Consider the following 19,098-nt stretch of genomic DNA (forward strand, 5'->3'; position numbering starts at 1 on the left):
GGGAGAGAGATAGAGAGTAAAGGAAAGAAACATCAATGTGAGAGAGACACATCAGTTGGTTGCCTTCATCATGTGCCCTGATTGGGGCTAGAGATTGAACATACAACCCAGGTATATGCCCTTAACAGGGAATTGAACCCGTCATCTTTTTGGTGCATGGGCCAATGCTCTATCCACTGAGCAACACCAGCCAGGACATTGTAAAATGATGTGCCCCTACATATTTCCAGATGCTTATTAAAAAAGTGATAATTACCTGTGATAGAGAACTATTACCTTAATTTTTATTATCCTGTTTCCCAAAAAATAAGTGTCTTATATTAATTTTATCTCCCGAAGTTGCGCTAGGTCTTATTTTCAGGGGATGTCTTATCTTTCCATGCACTAGGTCTTATTTTCGGAGGATGTCTTATTTTCGGGGAAACATGGTATCTATTCTGGGAAGCATACTTAATTTGTATTTCTAAATCTGATAAGGTTCTTTTTTTTTTTTCTTTTTTTTTATTGGGTTTTTTTGTACAGAGAGGAAGGGAGAGAGATAGAGAGTTAGAAACATCGATGAGAGAGAGTCATCGATCAGCTGCCTCTTGCACACCCCCTACTGGGGGTATGCCCGCAACCAAGGTACATGCCCTTGACCGGAATCGAACCCAGGACCTTTCAGTCCCCAAGCCGACGCTCTATCCATTGAGCCAAACTAGTCCCGGCCTGATAAGGTTCTTAATGGCAAAATTGTGTCATATTCTTTACTAGCCTATTAATGGTAACTTTATATTCCAGGACACTAAAAATCTTTATCCACTTAGGAGTGATTATAGACATGATCATTAAAAAATAATGGTGGCTGAATTAATTGCTTACCTTTCACTCTCTGGAAATTTTGTATTTATTGGTGATAAAATAACTGACCTTCACACCCTCCCACAAGATGGCCATCCCCAGGTGATCACAAGATGGCCAGCAGGGGAGGGTAGTTGTGGGTAATCAGGCCAGCAGGAGAGGGCAGTTGGTGGCAACCAGGCCTGCAGGGGAGGGCAGTTGGAGGCGACCAGGCATGCAGAGGAGGGTGGGCAGTTTGCGGGGACCAGGCCTTCAGGGAGGACAATTGAGTGCAACCAGGCAGGTAGCAGAGGGCAGTTAGGGGCTACCAGGCTGGCAGGGGAGGGCAGTTGGGGGCAATCAGTCCATCAGGGGTAGGTAGTTGGGAGGAACCAGGCCTGCAGGGGAGTACAGTTAGGGGCTACCAGGCTTTCAGGGGAGTCAGTAGGGCTGACCGGGATGGCAGGGGAGGGTAGTTGGGGGTGACCAGGCCAATATGAGAGGGCTATTGGGGGCAATTGGGCCTGCAGGAGAGCAGTTGGGTGTCAGTCAGGCTGGCAGGGGAGATGTTAGGGGGTAATCAGGCAGCCAGGCAGGCAGGTGAGCAGTTGGGAGCCAGCAGTCCGAATTGTGAGAGGTATGTCCCAGATTGGAGAGGGTACAGGCTGGGCTGAGGAACACCCCCCACCCCAAGTGCACGAATTTCATGCACCAGGCCTCTAGTATTCATATAAAATAAAGCATATCAGTATAAAACATTTATATGACTCATGTACAATATATTTTCTCCTAGGTACTTAGTATATGAAAATTTATTTTAAGCATTTAATTCTTGCCTGCATTGTTTGCCATTATTACTTACCGTTGAGTTTATTTCTTCAGACATTTCACCTGTCCCTTTCACCTGTTCTTGGAAATTCAATCCTTTAAAGAAGGGAAGGTGCAAAAAGATTCTGCTTACAGATCCTTTTTAAAAAGAGGATAGCAGAATGATCATTTACTTTTGAAAATTCTTACATAGCCACAATCCAATGGTTAGTCATGTCTTAGTTTTCTCCAAATTTTAAACATAAAGAAATTACATTTAATACTTTGTTTCTATAATTGACCTTTTTGTTTTTATATTTAAAGAAATATTCTATAAAGTACAACCCAGGATATGTGTTGGCCAGTCGCCTTGGAGTGAGTGGATACCTTGTTTCAAGGTTTACAGGAAGTATTTTTATTGGAAGAGGATCTAGGAGAAAGTAAGTTTATGTTAAAGAAATTTACTTAAAAGTGGCAGAAAAAATTGAATGATAAAGATAAAATGGTCAATATTTTAGTATACTTTTTTTCTGACTTTTCCTTAAAATTTATGCATAAATTTCTCTGATGGTGACATATTCTCTAAATTGCACGTTATAGGTGGTTGAAACGATAGTTGTTATTTTTAGCAGTTAGTATGTTGGACCTTGAAAAAAGGTATCAAGGTGTGTGTGTGTATCTCAATAGTATATTTCCCTGTATTTTCTTATATCATTCTTCCTCTCTAATTATATAATCTTTGTTAACTGTTATGCTTTCTTAACTTGGATTTTAAAGCCTTTCCTCTACTTTTTTCAATTACTGCTACTTCAGAAATAACCATGATAACTAAAATATAGAAGAACAATTAAAACTAACTTTTTCTAAGAATTGAAAACAAACTTTTTTTCTTCCAACAAAATTTTAAAATGTGCGTGTGTGTGTTTGTGTGGTTTAAATTCAGCCCTCATGGAGACCATAAAGCAAATGTGGGTTTGAATCTCAAGTTCAACAAAAAAAATGAGGAGGTACCAGGATATACTAAGAAAATTGGAAATGAGTGGATGTATTCATCTGCCACAGAACAACTTCTTGCAGAGTACATAGAGAGGTAAGTGCAGAATAAGATCCCAGTAGGCATCCAGAAACATAGGAATATTATTATTATTATTATTATTATATAATTTTGCCTTGCTGATAACGGTTTTATGCTTTTTATAGGAATATTTGACATGTGCTATATATAAACTTATTTTTGCCATTGGCAGAGATTTATTTACCTATTTTAATGTTTTTTAAAAATTTTAGTTACAGTTGAAATATAATGTTAATTTAGATATACATCATAGTGATTAGAGATTTATATACCTTACAAAATAATCATCCCCAAAAGTCTAGTACTCATCTGACACTATATTACCTATGCTGTACTTTACATCCTCAAAACTATTTTTATAATTGCCAATTTGTATTTCGTAATGCCTTCCCTTTTTTCACTCATACCCACAACACTCCCTCATCTGATGACAAAATGTTCTCTGTATCTATGAGTTTGTTTCTGTTTCGCTGGTTTGTTTATTTTGTGTTTTAGACTCTACATATAAGAGAAATCATATGGTATTTGACTTTATCTTTGTGACATATTTTACTTAGCATAGTACCCTCTAGGTCCATCCATACTGTCACAGATGGTAAGGTTTAATTCATTTTTATGGCTGAATAATATTTCATAGTATATATTACCACATCTTCTTTATCCATTTGTCTATCTGTGGACACTTGGTTGCTTTGATATCTTGGCTATTGTAAATAATGCTGCAATGAATATAGAGGTGCATCTGTCTTTTTGAATTAGTGTTTTGGATTTCTTCTAATAAATAACCAGAAATAGCATTGCTGAGTCATATAGTAATTCCTTTTTTAATTTTTATAGGAACCTCTATACTGTTTTCCATAGTTGCCGCACCAATTTACAAATGCACTAATAGGGCATTAAGGTTCCCTTTTCTCCACATCCTTATTAACACTTGTTATTTGTTGATTTCTTGATGGTAGTCATTCTGACAGGTTTGTGGTGACGTCTCATTGTGATTTTAATGTGCATTTCTCTGATGATTAGTGATACTGAACATCTTTTCATGTTCTCATTGGAGAAATGTCTATTCAGGTCCTCTGTAAAATTTTTAATTGGATTGTTTGTGATTTTTTTTTTTTGTTAAATTGTGTTCTTTATAAAATTTGAATATTAACCCCTTGTTGGATGTATTAGGTCTAGTAATAATTAATGTCGTTTTCTAATACTTTTTTTAAATCGAATTTATTTAAACAATACAACAAAATTTAATCAACAATATAGTTGCCGTTGTTTTCTACTACTTGTGCCCAATGCTCAGGAAGCATTTTAATTCCTCTGTTGTAAAATTCTTGTGATTTTGATGCAAAAAATTCGGTCAATGCATTTTTGAGGCATTCTTCATTATTAAATTTTTTTCCAAGAAGAAAGTTTTGCAAAGAACGAAACAAATGGTAATTGGAAGGGGCAATATCAGGAGAATATGCAGGTTGAGGGAGAACTTCCCATTCCAACTGGCGCAGTTTTTCAGCAGTGATTCTTGCAGTATGCGGTCGTGCGTTATCGTGGTGAAGAATTACGCCCTTCCGATTAATCAGCGCGGGTTCTTTTTCTCTTAAAGCTTGGGCTAACCTTTCCAATTGGGCACTATACACTGCACTTGTAATGGTTTGGTTAGATGGTAAAAGTTCATAATGAAGAATTCCTTTAAAATTCCACCAAACACACAACATCACTTTTTTCGCATGCAAGTCAGGTTTTGGCGTGGGCTGCGGAGCCTCATTTTTGTCCAACCATTGAGGCCGCCTTTTCAAATTAACATACAGTACCCATTCTTCATCTCTGGTAACAATTTGCTCTAAAAACGGCAAACGGTTTTGACGAGAGAGGAACGAACTGCAAATTGTGACTCTTTGATTACGGTTGTTGTCTGTCAACTCATGAGGAACCCATTTCCCAAACTTTTGGACTTTGCCAAGTGCACGCAATTGATTGGAAATTGTTTTCTGTGAACAATTTAAAGTTGTCGCAAGCTCTTGTTGGGTAATTTGAGGATTTTGCACCAAAAGAGCTTGAAGAACTTCTTGATCAAAATTGGACACATGGCCTCGACCACTCTTGTCATCTAACGAAAAATTTCCCCCGCGAAATTTCTCAAACCAACGCTGGCATTTTCTGGCCCTAACTGCATCTTGACCAAGAGCACTACAGATGTTTTTTGCAGCCTCACTTGCTTTTCTTCCTAATTGGAACTCGTAAAGCATGCAGTGCCGAATATGCTCTTCATCCGCCATCTTCTTAGCCCTAGTTTTGCAACAAAAACCAAACCAAACACAAACTTTTTCAAGCAAAACTTGTTAATTGCACTTCACACGTTCTGTAGATACCACGTGTTTGAAGGTTATGTCAATACAAGTCAACGCCAAGCAAGATTTTAAATGAATGTTTAAAAACGACATTAATTATTACTAGACCCGATATCATTGGCAGATATCTTCTTCCATTCAATAGGTTGTCTTATTCATTTTATTTTATTATTTTCCTCTGTGCAAAAACTTTTTAGCTTGATGTGGTATCATTAGTTTAATTTTTCTTTTGTTTTCCTTCCTTGAGAAGATATACTGAAAAAGACATTACTGAGAGTGATGTCAAAGAGTCTACTGCCTATGTTTTTTTCTAGGAGTCTTATGGTTTCAAGTTTTACATTTAAGTCTTTAATCTATTTTGAGTTTATTTTTGTATGTGGTGTAAAAAAGTGGTGGTGTTTTATTTTTTACATGTGTCTGCCCAATGTTGTCAACATCATTTGTTGAAGAGACTGTCTTTATCCTATTGTGTATTCTTGTCTAATTTGTCATACATTAATTGACCATATATGCCTGGATTTATTTCTGGATACTCTACTGATCTATGTGTCTGTTTTTATGCCAATACTAGAAGCCCAATGCATGAAATTCGTGAAAGGGCCTTGGCCTCCGCCACCGTGGGGGCTGCCTCTGCCTCAGCTGTGGCCCCCGCCCACGACTGCCACAGCTGGGGCCTCTCCCTCCTCTGTCTTGGCCCTCACCTGCTACAGCTTTGTCCAGAAGGAAGGACATCTGGAATGATGTCTGGTATAATTAGCATATTATGCTTTTATTATTATAGGTTATTATAGATGATGCTTTCTTGATGACCATAGCCTTTTAATATAGTTTGATATCAAGTAGCATGATACCCCAATTTTGTTTTTCTTTCTCAAGATTGCTTTGGCTATTCAGGGGCCTTTGTGGTTCCATATAAATTTTAGAATTATTTAGGCTATAGTTCTGTGATAAATGCTATTGGTATTTTGATAGGAATTGCATTGAATCTATAGATTGCTTTGGGTTGTATGGATATTTTAATGATGTTAACTCTTCCTATTCATGAGCACAGTACAGGCTTCCATTTATTTGTATCTTCTTTACTTTCTTCAATGTCATATAGTTTTCAAGTTCAGGTATTTTATTTTCTTGATTAAATTTATTCCTAGGTATTTTATTTTTTGACTCAATTGTAAATAGGATTGTTTTCTTCCTTTGGCTTTCTGATAGTTCATTAATGGACTATAAAAATGCAACCAACTTCTGAATATTGATTTTGTATCGTACTACTCTGCTGAATTCATTTATCAGTTCTAATACTTTTTTGTTGCAATCTTTAGGATTCTGTACATAGAATATCATATCATCTGCAAATTATGACAACTTTACTTTTCATTTTCCAATTTGGGTACCTTTTATTTCTTTTCCTTGTCTGATTGCTATGGCTAGGACTTCCAATACTATCCTAATAAAGAGGGAATATGCTAAGTGATCCTCACACCATCGCAAATACAGCCAATAAGGAGGGAATATGCTAATTGACTGTCACGCCCTCGAAAATGGTGGCTCCCACAGCCAATAAGGAGGGAATATGCTAATTTGACTGCCCCACCCTCAAAGATGGCAGCGCCCACAGCCAATAAGGAGGGAATATGGTAATTGACTGCCATGCCCTCAAAATGGTGGTATCCTCTGCCACAGAATAGTGGCATCCACTCCCCTTAACCTTCCTGAGGCAGCAGGCACTCTGTGCACCTGCCTTCGGTGTCCCCCAGTCCCCTCAGTACCCCCAGCTGCCCAGGGCTGGCCTTAGGCACAGACAAGCCTCAGATAGCAGCTGCCTAGCTGCCCAGGGCTGCCTGAGCTCAGGTAACCAGGGCTGGGTGAGGTTTGTGTGCCAGCAGTAGCATCAGCAGATGTGTGATGGGGCATCGCCTTCCCCTGATCACCAGGTCACCTCTGCCCCTAAGGGCTCCACTTCTGTGAAAGGGGGCAAACTGGGCTGAGGGACCCCCCCCCCCCCCTCAAATGCATGAATTTTCATGCACTGGGCCTCTACTGTTAAATAGAAGGGGTGAATGTGGACAACATTTTTTTGTTCCTAATCATAAGAAAAGCTGCTTTATGTCTTCCTCGTTGAGTATATTGTTACCTGTGGGTTTGTCATGTATGGCCTTAATTATGTTGCGGTATCTTTTCTCTGTTCCCACTTTGCTAAACATTTTTGTCATAAATGAATAATGGATTTTGTCACATCTTTTTCTGCATCTATTTATATGATCATGTGGTTTTTATTCTTCATTTTATTTATGTAGTGCAGTGTTTCCCAAAGTGTGGTACGCGTACCCCTAGGAGTACGGGAAGTTTGGTGGGCGTACGTGTTGCACTGGAGTTTGGTGGGGGTATGCACTGCACCGTGCTTAGCTGTGCCTAATTCTATATTCTCATGAGTACGAGGGGTACTCAGCGTTACGAAGAAGGGGTACACATATGTCAAAAGTTTGGGAATCAATGATGTAGTGTATAACATTAATTGACATGTGGATATTGAACCATCCTTGAATCTGAGAAATAAATCCCACTTGATCATGGAGTATGATCTTTTTAATGTTTGGCTGAATTTGGCTTGCAAATATTTTGTTGAAACTTTTTGTATCTATATTCATCAGGGATAATGGTCTATAATTTTCTATTTTTCCAATGTCTTTATATGATTCTGAAATCAGGGAAATGCTAGCCTTGGAAACTGAGCTTTGGAGCCTTCTTTAATTTTGAATAATTTGAGGAGAACAGGTGTTAAATTTTTTCTGAAAAAAGTTTTATTTTACTTATTCGGGACTTTTATTGGAAGTTTTTTAATTACTGCTTTGATTTCATTGATCATAATCAGTCTATTTAGATTATCTGGTTGTTCTTCCTTCTGTCTTAGAAGATTGTGTGTCTGGAAATTTAACTAATTCTTCCAGGTTGTTGAATATGTGGACATATAATTGTTTATAGTATTTTCTTATAACCCTTTGTATTTCTTTGGTGTCAGTTGTTATTTCTTCTATTTCATTTCTAATTTTATTTCTTTGGCTCCTCATACTTTTTCATGACTCTGATGAAAGTATTATCAACTTGTTTATCTTTTCAAAGAACCAGCTGTTGATTTCACTGCTATTTTGTGTTATGTTTTTGGACAAGTTTATTTCTGCTCTGATCTCTGTTATTTTATTCCTTCTATTCACTTTGGCTTTTGTTTATGGTCTTCTGGTTAGTTCTTTTAGGTGTAAGGTTAAATTTTTTGAGATTTTTTTTGTCTTGAGACAGTTCGGTATTGCTATGATTTTCTCATTTAGAACTACTATCTGTGGCCTATAGATTTATTTGGTTTGTTGTATTTTCGTTATCATTATAGTTCTTTATGTCTTCCTCAATTTTTTTGTTAACCCAGTGATTGTTTTGTGTGATGATATTTAGCTTCTAAGTTTTGTGCATTTTTTCAGTTTCCTTTTTGTAACTGATTTCTCTTATCAAAACACTGTGATTCCAGAGATGCTTGGAATGGTTTCATCCTTTTTAAATTAATTGAGACTTGTTTTGTGGCCTAACATGTTATCTACTATAGAAAATGTTCTATGTGTGCTTGAAAAGAATATAAATTGTACTGCTTTTGGAGTGAAATGTTTTAAAATATCAATAAAATTCATATGGTCTAATTTATCATATTGCCTTTTTGATTTTATGTCTGAATGATCTATCCATTAATGTCACTAGGGTGGTTAAGTCCCCAAGTATGACTATATTATAATATTGTTGACCTCTCCCTTTGTCTCAATATTTGCTTTATTTATTTAGGTGCTACTATTTTGGTTACAGAAAGGTTACAGGGGGTTATATCCTCTTCTTCAACTGATCCCTTTATCGTTACAAAATGTCATTCTTTGTTACCTGTTATATACATCCTTTGTTTTAAAGTCTATTCAATATATCCATTGCTACCCCAGCTAAATTTTTTTCATTTTCATTTGCAAGAAAAATCTTTTTCTATCTCTTTACTTTCATTCTGTGTGTGTCTTTTAATCTGAACTGGGTCTCTTATAGACAGCATGTATATGGGGCTTTTTTTCTTTTTTATTCACCCTTTGTCTTTTCATTAGAGCATTTTATCCATATACATTTAAAGTGATTGATTATTGTCCTAGCTGGTATCTCTCAGTGGATAGAGCGTCATCCTGCAGACTAAAGGGTCCCAGGTTCCATTGCGGTCAAGGCACATGCCAGGGTTGCAGGCTCGGTCTCTAGTGTAGGGTGTGCAAGAGGCAGCCAATCGATGATTCTCTCTCATCATTGATGTTTCTATCTCTTTCTCTCTCCCTCTCCCTTCCTCACTGAAATCAATAAAAATTTACAAATAAATAAATAAGTAAATAAATAAATAAATAAATAAAGTGACTGATTATTTATATACTAGAAGCCTGTGCACCCTCTCCAATCTAGGACCCCTTGGAAGATGTCCAGGACTGCTGGGCCTAACCACCTACCTGCCTACCTGATTGCCCCGAACCATTTTTGCCTACCGGCTTGATCAACCCCTAACCACTCCCCTGCCAGCCTGATTGATGATTAACTGCTCCCATGCCAGCCTGATCGCCCCCAATTGCCCTCCCCTGCAGACCTAGTTGCCCTCAACTGCCCTCCCTGCCGGCCATCTTGTGGTGGCCATCTTATAATGACATGGTAGCAGCCATCTTATGACAATGTGGGGTGGCCAGTTTGTGGCGGCCATCTTGTGATGACATGGGCATGAGGGCCATCTAGTCTTCTATTAATATAAATATGTAGTTATTGGCATTTTATTTATATTTTTTATCATTTTTAATGTTCTTCATTTAAGAACTCCCTTTACCATTTTTGTAATACTGGGGGTGAACTCTTTTAGCTTTCCTTGTCTGGATAGCTCTTTATCTGTCTTTAAATTCTAAATGATAGCCTTTCTGGGTAGACTAGTCTTCCTTATATGTTCTTGCTTTTTATTACTTTCATCTCTTATGGCCTACATAATTTCTGTTGAGAAATGTTGGCAGTCTTATGGGAGCTGCATTGTAATAACTAATAACTAGCTGCTTTTAAGATTATCTCTTTGCCCTGACCAGGTAGTTCATTTGCTTGGAGCATCATCCCACATACCAAAAGTTTGCTGGTCCAATTCCCAGTCCAGGTATATACCTAAGTTTCGAGTTTGATAACCAGTCAGGGCTCTTATGGGAGGTAACTGATTGATGTTTTTCTCTCACATCAATGTTTTTCTCTCTTCCTTTTTTTTCCCTCTCTCCCTCCCCCCCTCCCCCTCCTCCTTCTCTAAAATCAATAGCAACAAATGCTAAGGTGAGAATTATAAAGAAAAAAGTCTCTCTTTGTCTTTAACCTTTGGCATTTTCATAATATTGTGTCTTGGTGTGGGTCTCTGAGTTCATTTGGTTTTGTTTGAGACTATCTGTGCTTCCTGGCCTTATATTTTTATTTCCTTCATCAGACTAGGGAACTTTTCCATTATTATTATTCAAATAGATTTTCATTTCCTTGTTTTTATCTTCTCTTGGTTCTCATATGGTGTGAACATTGCTATGCTTTATATTGTCCCAGTGGTCTCTTAAACTAGCTCTGTGTGGGTTTTTCAATTGTTTGTTTATTTTTATTAATCCTTGCCCAGTGATACTTTATCACCATTGATTTTTAGAGAGTGTGAAAGTGGGGGGAGGGGGAAGAGTATAGGGGAGGAAGGAGGAAAACATCTATGTGAGAAAGACATATCAATTGCTTATCTTCCATGTGCCCCAGGGCCAGGGATTGAATGTGCAATGTAAGCACATGCCCTTGACCAGAATCCAACCCATGACTCTGGTGCACAAGCCAACACTCTAACCACTGAACAACACCAGCCAGGGCTGTTTATTGTTTTTAATAATTTTATTTCTATTTGCTCTTCTGATTATGTATTTTCTGCTACCTTGTTTTTTGAGTTGCAGATTGGATCTTCCACTTTATCTGATCTGCAGTTGACTCCAACTAATGTATGCTGATTTCATTTGTTGTAATCTTCATTTCCGACTGGTTCTTTCTGATGTTTCTTAACTTTTTATTAAAGTTCTACTTAGTTCATCTAACTTTTTCATAAGTTATGTGAGCACCCTTATAATCAGTGTTTTTAACTTTGTGTCTAGTATGTTCTTTGTCTCAATTTCAGTGAGTTCTTTTTCTGGAGTTTTGTCTGGTTCTTTCATTTGGGCCATGTTTCTTTGTCTTCACAGTTTGGCTGCTTCCCTGTGCTTATTTCTACATATTAGGTAGATCTTGTATATCTCCTAATTTTGGTAGAATGTCCTTATTTACCCTGTTTCCCCGAAAATAAGACAGTGTCTTCTATTAATTTTTGCTCCCAAAGATGCGCTAGGTCTTATTTTCAGGGGATGTCTTATTTTTCCATGAAGAAGAATACGGTACACATTTATTGTTAAATGAAAATAAAGGAAATTTATTACCTGTATACGGTACAGTAGTACAGTAGTTGTCAACACAAACCAGACAAACTGAATCCTATAGTATCAAGAATTGACTCATTTATTCAATGACAATCATGTCATCATCTTCTGGAACATCATCATAACAATCCAATTCCTGAATTTCCTGGTGAATTTCTTGTGACTCTATTTCTTTCAGAATCAGTGGACCAAATCTCTCATGGTTAGCCGGAGGGGGGGGGGGGGGGGGGGGCTTATTTTCGGGAGGATGCCTTATATTTCACTCAGAAGGAAACCTGTAAGTAGGTCTTATTTTCAGGGAAACATGGTAATAAGTGTGCTGTAGGGCCCAGTGGTGTAGTCTCCTTCATCACCTTAGCTGGTTGCTCCATTAGTGTTTCTTGTATCAGCTGTTTGTGCCTTTCTGTTGTAGTTAAGATATGATTGCTGTTGCAGTGTCAGTGGGTGAGGTTGGCCCTCAGGCTGTCTGGCTGTGAGGAATGGCTGTGACTATACCTGATGAGCTGCTGTGTAGGGGCTAACTATAGGTACCAGAATTTACTGTAACAGTGCTCTGGTGCCTACCTAGTTCTCTTTTAGACTGTGTCATTTGTGGAGTTGATTAGGTGGTACTGATGTGATCTGAAGCCTACCAACAGGTGTTAGTTTTGGGGCCTCTTGGGAAGTGCTCCAGTGCTGTCTAAGATCAGCCAATTTTGTGTAACTGGAGCCTAAAAAGGTTATAACCTGTTGCAAATTGGGTGGGCATGGCCTCAGGGAGTCATCAGGGCAGGGGCCAACTGTATTACCCAAGTTATCGGTCATTCAGATTTGATGCCTCTCTGTGCCTGCCAACTGGGTAGGGATGGCTCAGCAAAGAAACAGTGGCTCCTGTGAGCACTTCAGCCTGCACCTTTGGGCTGGGTGGCAGAAGACTCAGCAAAGGTACATTGGTGTATGCCAGCTCTCACCCTGGAAATAGACAATTCAGTTCCTCCTAGTATGTCCCTGGCACCTTTTGATCTGCTGCCTCAGCTCTGGAGCTTAGACAGAGTGAGTCCATCAGCCAGTAAGTCTGTGTGCAGGCCCTTTAAGAGGAATACCTAGGACTCCAACAGCTCTCCGTTCCACTCATACACTATCTCCACTGGTTTTTACAGCTAGAAATTTTAGGGACTTACTTCCTGACACTGATCTCTAGTCTAGGGGAGTCCAGGGATACCCTACTACTGGGATACCCTACTACTCAGGGGGAACCTCCACATCCAAGATACCCTTCCCAGTGTTTAGATGCCACACATGGGACCAGCCAATTCTACGTCTTGGCCCTTCCTACCATTCTTGATGTGGTTTCTTCTGTATATCTGTTTAGCTAGTCTTCAGTCAGTTTTCAGTGTTAGTTCTACAAATTAGTTACAATTTGGAAATTGTCAAGGGGGAGATGAACATAGTGTTTACTTCACTGTCTTAATGTAGTGCACATAGAAAGTTAAATTTGTGTCGTAGAAATCCTTAGCTAAAATAGAGTGTGAAAATACTGTTTTTATTCTCTCTGGAACTCCTGATGATAGCTAGACCTTCTGGATCAATTGCCTTAATTTCCTGTATCTCTTCGCATTTGTTTTCTACAGTGTATTCTTTTTTCTTTTTTTTTTAAATCCTTTATTATTTAAAATATTTACATATGTTACTCCTTTTTCCCCCATTGACTGCTCTTCAGGCACTCCCATTCCCCAGGATATGCCCTTATGCTTATATTCGTGATTGATCTCTTAACCTCCCCCCAATCCCTTTCTTCCCTCTGAAGTTTGACAGTCTGTTCAATGCTTTTCTTTCTCTGTATCTATTTTTGTTCATCAATTTATGTTGTTAATTATATTCTACAAATGAGTGAGATCATGTGGTACTTACCTTTCTCGATTAAGTCCATTTGATCTAGTGAGTCATTTAGGATTGCTGTTTCTTTGCTAATTTTTTGTCTACAGAATTTATCCAGTGATGTCAGTGGTGTATTAAAGTCCCCTACTATGATTGTATTGCTGTTGATTTCTCCTTTGATATCTTCCAGAAAGTTATTTTATGTATTTGTATGCTCCTGCATTGAGTGTATATATATTCACCTGAGATATACTGAAGTTGTATTGATCCTTTTAATATTACGAAGTGCCTTTATCTTTTGTTACAGCCTTCACTTTGAGGTCTATTTTATCGTATATAAGTATTGCAACCCCAGCCTTTTTTCTTTTCTTTTCTTTTTCATTTCCATTTGCCTGACAAATATTTTTCCATCCCTTCACTTTCAGTTTGTGTGATTCCCTTGCTCTGAGGTAGGTCTCTTATACACGGCATATATATGGGTCATGTTTGTTATCCATTCAGCCACTCAATGTCTTTTGATTGGAGCATTTAGTCTGTTTACAGTTAAGGTTATTATTGATAGGTACTTGCTTGTAGCCATTTTATTCTTTATGCCTGTGTTCCTTCTACCCTTTCTATTTCTACTTTTTTACAACAGTCCCTTCAGCATTTTTTGCATTGCTGGCTTGGTAGTGTTAAAATCTATTAGCCTTTTTTGTCTGTGAAGCTCCTGATTTCCCCTTCAATTTTGAATGATAACCTTGCTGAATAGAGTATTCCTGGATTCAGTCCCTTGCTTTGCATCACTCTGTATAGTTCATTCCATTCCCTTCTAGCCTGATGTGTTTCTGTGGAGAAATCATTTGATAATCTAATGGGAGATCCCTTGTATGTAACTCTCTGTCTCTCTCTTGCAGCCTTTAAGATTCTCTCTTTATCCTTAACATTTGCCATTGTAATTATGACGTGTCTCGATGTGGGTCTTTTTGTGTTCATCTTGTTTGGCACTCTCTGTGTTTGTGTGACTTTTTCTTCCTCAAATTAGGGAAGTTTTCTGTCATTATTCTTTTAAATAGGTTTTCTAATTTTTGCTCCTCTTCTTGTCATTTTGGCACCCTTATTATATGGATGTTACTTCATTTCATGTTGTCCTAAAGCTCCCTTAAGCTCTCCTTCAGGTTTCTAATTTTTTCCCCCTCCAATTGCTATTCAGATTGGGTGTGTTTTTCTTCCCTATCTTCTATCTCACTAATTTGATCCTCTGCTTCTGGTCTATTGTAGGAGTCTTCCATTGTGTTTTTTATTGTAACTAGATTATTCTTGATTTCCTCTTGATTTTTACATAAATTGTTGATTTTCCCAATCAGCTGGTATAGGAACTGTAAAACCCTTATTCTAAATGTTTTGTCTGGCATATTGCATGCCTCAATTTCATTTAGTTCCTTTTCTGGCTATTCTGCCTTTTTTCCCCCCTTCGATGGTTGTTTCTTTGTGTCCACCTCCACCCCCACCCCCCATTTTACTGTCTCTTTTCTGCCTTGGGCTCCCTGATTGGGAAGTGTTGAAGTCCCTAGCAGTTCAATGATCTGGCACTCCGTAGACTGGAGGCTGGTTCTGCCTTGAGTTTTACACCTTTATTGTCTCTGTTCTGAGTTGTACCCTCTTTTCCCCCAGTTCTGGTCTCTCAGTGGTCCGCTTCATATTCTCGGGGTCGGTGGGGGCACATGCACAGTTTCTCCTGTATGTGACTCTCTGTGGGGGCCTTGAACCCTCGGCGTGCAATTCACTGTGCAGACCTGGCACCCAAGGCCATGCACATGGAGCATGGTCCAATGACCTGTGGCTGGGCACACCAGATAGCACCAGCACCTCTGACTTGGGCTGGGAGTAGTGCATGCGCCAGGTGACAGCTCTGTCCATGCTTGGAGGTGGGCGGGGGGGGAGAGAGCCTGTGGTATGCTTCACATTGGGGCACATATTCCAAGTCTCACCAAGGGGTACAGCATCAAGTTGCATGCAGCCTGCAGCTGAAGCTGCGGGCTCAGCAGAAGGGGCACATACTCCAAGACTCACCAAGGGGTCCAGTTGCCAAGTCGCATGGGGTCTGTGGCTGAAGCAGCGGACTTGGCGGGAGGGTTGCACTCTCCAAGGCTCACCAAAGGGTCCCTGTACCGAGTGGCATGGGACCCACAGCTGAAGCAGTAGGTTTGGTGTGAGGGGAGCGCACAACAGGACTCACAGGAGTCTGCAGCTGGGGAAGCTAGAGTCCCAGAGTCTGTGGGTCTATAAGGTAGCAGGTCTTTGGCTGGAATGGCTGCAGGGTCTGGATGGTATCTGAGGCCAGTCTGGGTGGTGGTGAGGCTGGGCTCCTAGTCATAGCAGCTTTCTTTTTCAAGGTGGTATGGTTTCTATGTCAGAGCCAGCTGCTCTGAGAGGGCTTGCAGCATTAGCAGGGCCTTACCAACTAGGAGAGCCCAGTCCTCCAGCCCTCGAGATTCCTACAGGATCTACCTGTCCCTCACTCTCACATACACACACTGCACATGTCCACACACTCCCCTTTCGCTCCTTCACTCACTCACACTCTCTCACTGCCACCACCACCAACTTATCCTCTCCCCTCTATACTGTATTCTTATACTTTTGTTTTACTCTGTGGGAGACTTCTTCAATTGCCTCTTATATAACTTGAAAATTCCCATTTAACTTATTTTTCTTTTAAAAGTATGTCCTTATTTTCTAGCATTCCTTTTTAAATATTTTGTTCTTGTAATTAGCGAAATATCTTCTTTCATTTTTCTGAAGATAGTATTTCTAGAGTTTCTTTTTTTATTTATATTTCCTGGTTTTTTCCAAATTTCCTTTTTGTTGTTGTTGTTCATCTCTCCTTTCATGTTAAAGCTATTTTTTACTGGGTGGTGGTTCATAAGTATCCAATCATATTTAAGAGTGAGGCACTAAAAAGCAGATTAGAAATTTAGTTGTTTTGGTGGGACTTGTCAAGGTAGGATGTGGCTATTTCTGCAGAGGACCTGCAAATATCACTAACTATATGTATAGCTTTTCCTTGAGGCTGGCTAGTTTCCCTGAGAGATGTGACCTCCAGCCTTTTTCTTAGAGGACATATGTGAAGAGGAAAAGTGACTTCCAGTGTTCTAGAAATTAATTAGGGAAAAGAGTTTCACTACATAAACACACACCCCACCTTCAATCTGCACTATAAAGGAAACAATGGAGTTTTGAGAAATATTAAATGAATCCTTTAATATACTTAATTTGTTTTACTGTGGCATGCTCCAGCTTTGTTGTAAAATCAGATAATCCGCCTATAGATATTATTTTTGTCCATTATGTTCTAAGTGGAACAGAGTCAATAATTGAAGTTAATATGTAAGTGAAGTTTATTATAGTTTAGAAATTGAATCGTTTCTCCCTCTGCTAATGCAAGGTTTTTACGGGGCTATACTTTCAAATATTTTCATCTCTATCCCTTATTAATACTCTGTGTATAAAATTAGCCCTCAGTATATTTTATATATTCCCTTAGGGTCAAAATTTATTTGATCAGAAGTTCATGTGAAGTTTGCCATATGTATATTTTTAAAGTGGTATTTTGTTTGTTTGTTTGTTTGTTTGGCTAGAGCTCCGGAACTCTTTAGTTATATAGCCAGAAATAGCCAAGAGGATGTATTTTATGAAGATGACATTTGGCCTGGAGCAAATGAGAATGGGTAAGCAACATAGCAACATGTGTGGCATTTATCTCCTCATAGTTCACCTTAGTGGTTCTAGTAAAGGTACAGTAGTAGTTTATCAGGAATTTACTTTTGGAGAGAGGGTTTTATATTATTTTCCTTTTGCTTAAAGATCTTAATATTATATTAAAGTACTTTTAAACTAATTTTGTGATTTTTAGAATAGTACTGAGAATTAACATGTTCATGTTTATATTAGATTTATAATTATTCCAAATCAAATGCAGTGGTTAATTTTTAATTACATATTTAATGTCTTTTATATTTTAAAACCTTCAGAATGTTTTATATCGGGCCTTCTATATAAGCCCTCACAAAGTTTTAATGTAAAACAATTACTGTTTTTAATGTAGTGCTGAGAAAGTTCAAGAAATTATTACCTGGCTAAAGGGACATTCTGTCAGTACGTTGTCTCGTTCTTCATGTGATTTACAAATTCTGGATGCAACTGTTGTTGAAAAAATTGAGGAAGAAGTCGAAAAGTACAAGGTACTAATTTTCAATAACTAAGACATTGATGAGATTTGAAGTTAAATGAACTATATATTATTCTACCAATAATTTACTTATGTTTCAACCAATTAAAACATGTTCAATGGTTTCTAATTTATGTAAAACGAGAGGCCCAGTGCACAAAATTAGTGCACAGGGAAGAAGGGATAGGGAGGGTTGTCCTTGAGCCCCACCTGCACCCTCTCCAGTCTGGGACATCCCTCTCACAATACAGGACCACTGGCTCCTAACAGCTCGCCTGCTTACTTGAATGATTGCCCATAACCACTTCTGCCTGACAGTCTAATTGCCCCCTAACCACTCCCCTGCCAACCTTATTGACGCCTAATTGCCCCCTTGCCTGCCTGATTGTCTCCAACTGCCCTCCCCTACTGGCCTGATCAACACCTAATTGTTCCCCTGCCGGCCTGATGGTCCCCAACTGCCCTCCCCTGCCAGACCGTTGTCCACAACTGCCCTCCCCTGCAGGCCTGGTCACCCCAACTGCCCTCCCCTCTGGCCTTATCTTGCCCCCAACTGCCCTCCCCTGCCAGCCCAGTCACCTGCAACTGCCCTCCTTGCTGGTCCCATCACCCCCAACTGCCCTCCGCTGCTGTCCATCTTGTGACGGCCATATTGTGGTGGCCATCTTGTAATTACATGATAGCCACCATCTTATGAGGTGAGGGCATTGCATGAAGGCACGAGGACCACCAAGGCTTTTTTTTTTTTTTTCTTTTAAATATATTTTATTAATTTTTTTTTTTTGCAGAGAGGAAGGGAGAGGGATATAGTTAGAAACATCAATGAGAGAAATATTGATCAGCTGCCTCCTGCACACCCCCCACTGGGGATGTGCCCACAACACAGGTACATGCCCTTGACCAGAATTGAACCTGAGACCCTTCAGTCCGCAGGCCGACGCTCTATCCACTGAGCCAAACCGGTTTTGGCATCCTAAAATTTTTTTAAATGTTCCATATATTTCCAATGGCCATTAATAAATTTATGTGAATAAATATAAATGCACAAAAGAATTAATATTTTGTGATTTTAGTCTAAATAGAAAGCTTGTGATTGAGAGATAAGGTTTATCCCGATTCCTTCCTATTCTCAGTTCTTTAAAGACAGTTCATCCTTTTATGGAACATAAATTTTTTTTTAACTTTTACAGAATTAGTTCTAAGTGTACTTTCCTACTCACAAACTCATTCAGTTACTGATTATTTTGTGTAGGCCTAACCATTTCAACTATTTTGATCCCCTGTCTTGATGTAATAAAAAATTGATTACATATATTTTTTTAACTTATGATTTTTATTTTCCACACATTTGCCTTCTTATAAGAATGATGTTGCTATGCTAACATATTACTTTAATATTAGAGTAAGTTAAGAACTGGACTCTGAAGCCACCTTCCTCATTCCTCTTTTAACACTTATAATCTCAGGCAAGACTCTTAACCTTTC

General features: G+C 38.8%; 1 protein-coding gene across 7 annotated transcripts in view; it reads left to right on the forward strand.

The window, feature by feature from the left end:
- The window catches only part of XRN1 (5'-3' exoribonuclease 1), a 214,342-nt gene that overhangs the window by 142,477 nt on the left and 52,767 nt on the right, over positions 1-19,098 (forward strand). For all 7 annotated transcript variants that reach the window (XM_084872413.1, XM_084872412.1, XM_084872416.1 and 4 more), the window contains exons 24-27: positions 1,951-2,066; positions 2,570-2,716; positions 17,024-17,113; positions 17,491-17,626. In XM_084872413.1, the coding sequence (XP_084728539.1) occupies positions 1,951-2,066; positions 2,570-2,716; positions 17,024-17,113; positions 17,491-17,626 (489 nt within the window). The remainder of the gene's footprint in view (positions 1-1,950; positions 2,067-2,569; positions 2,717-17,023; positions 17,114-17,490; positions 17,627-19,098) is intronic.

This window comes from Pipistrellus hanaki, assembly GCF_964339955.1.
Source record: "Pipistrellus hanaki genome assembly, chromosome: 2".
In the NCBI taxonomy this organism is placed as follows: domain Eukaryota; kingdom Metazoa; phylum Chordata; class Mammalia; order Chiroptera; family Vespertilionidae; genus Pipistrellus; species Pipistrellus hanaki.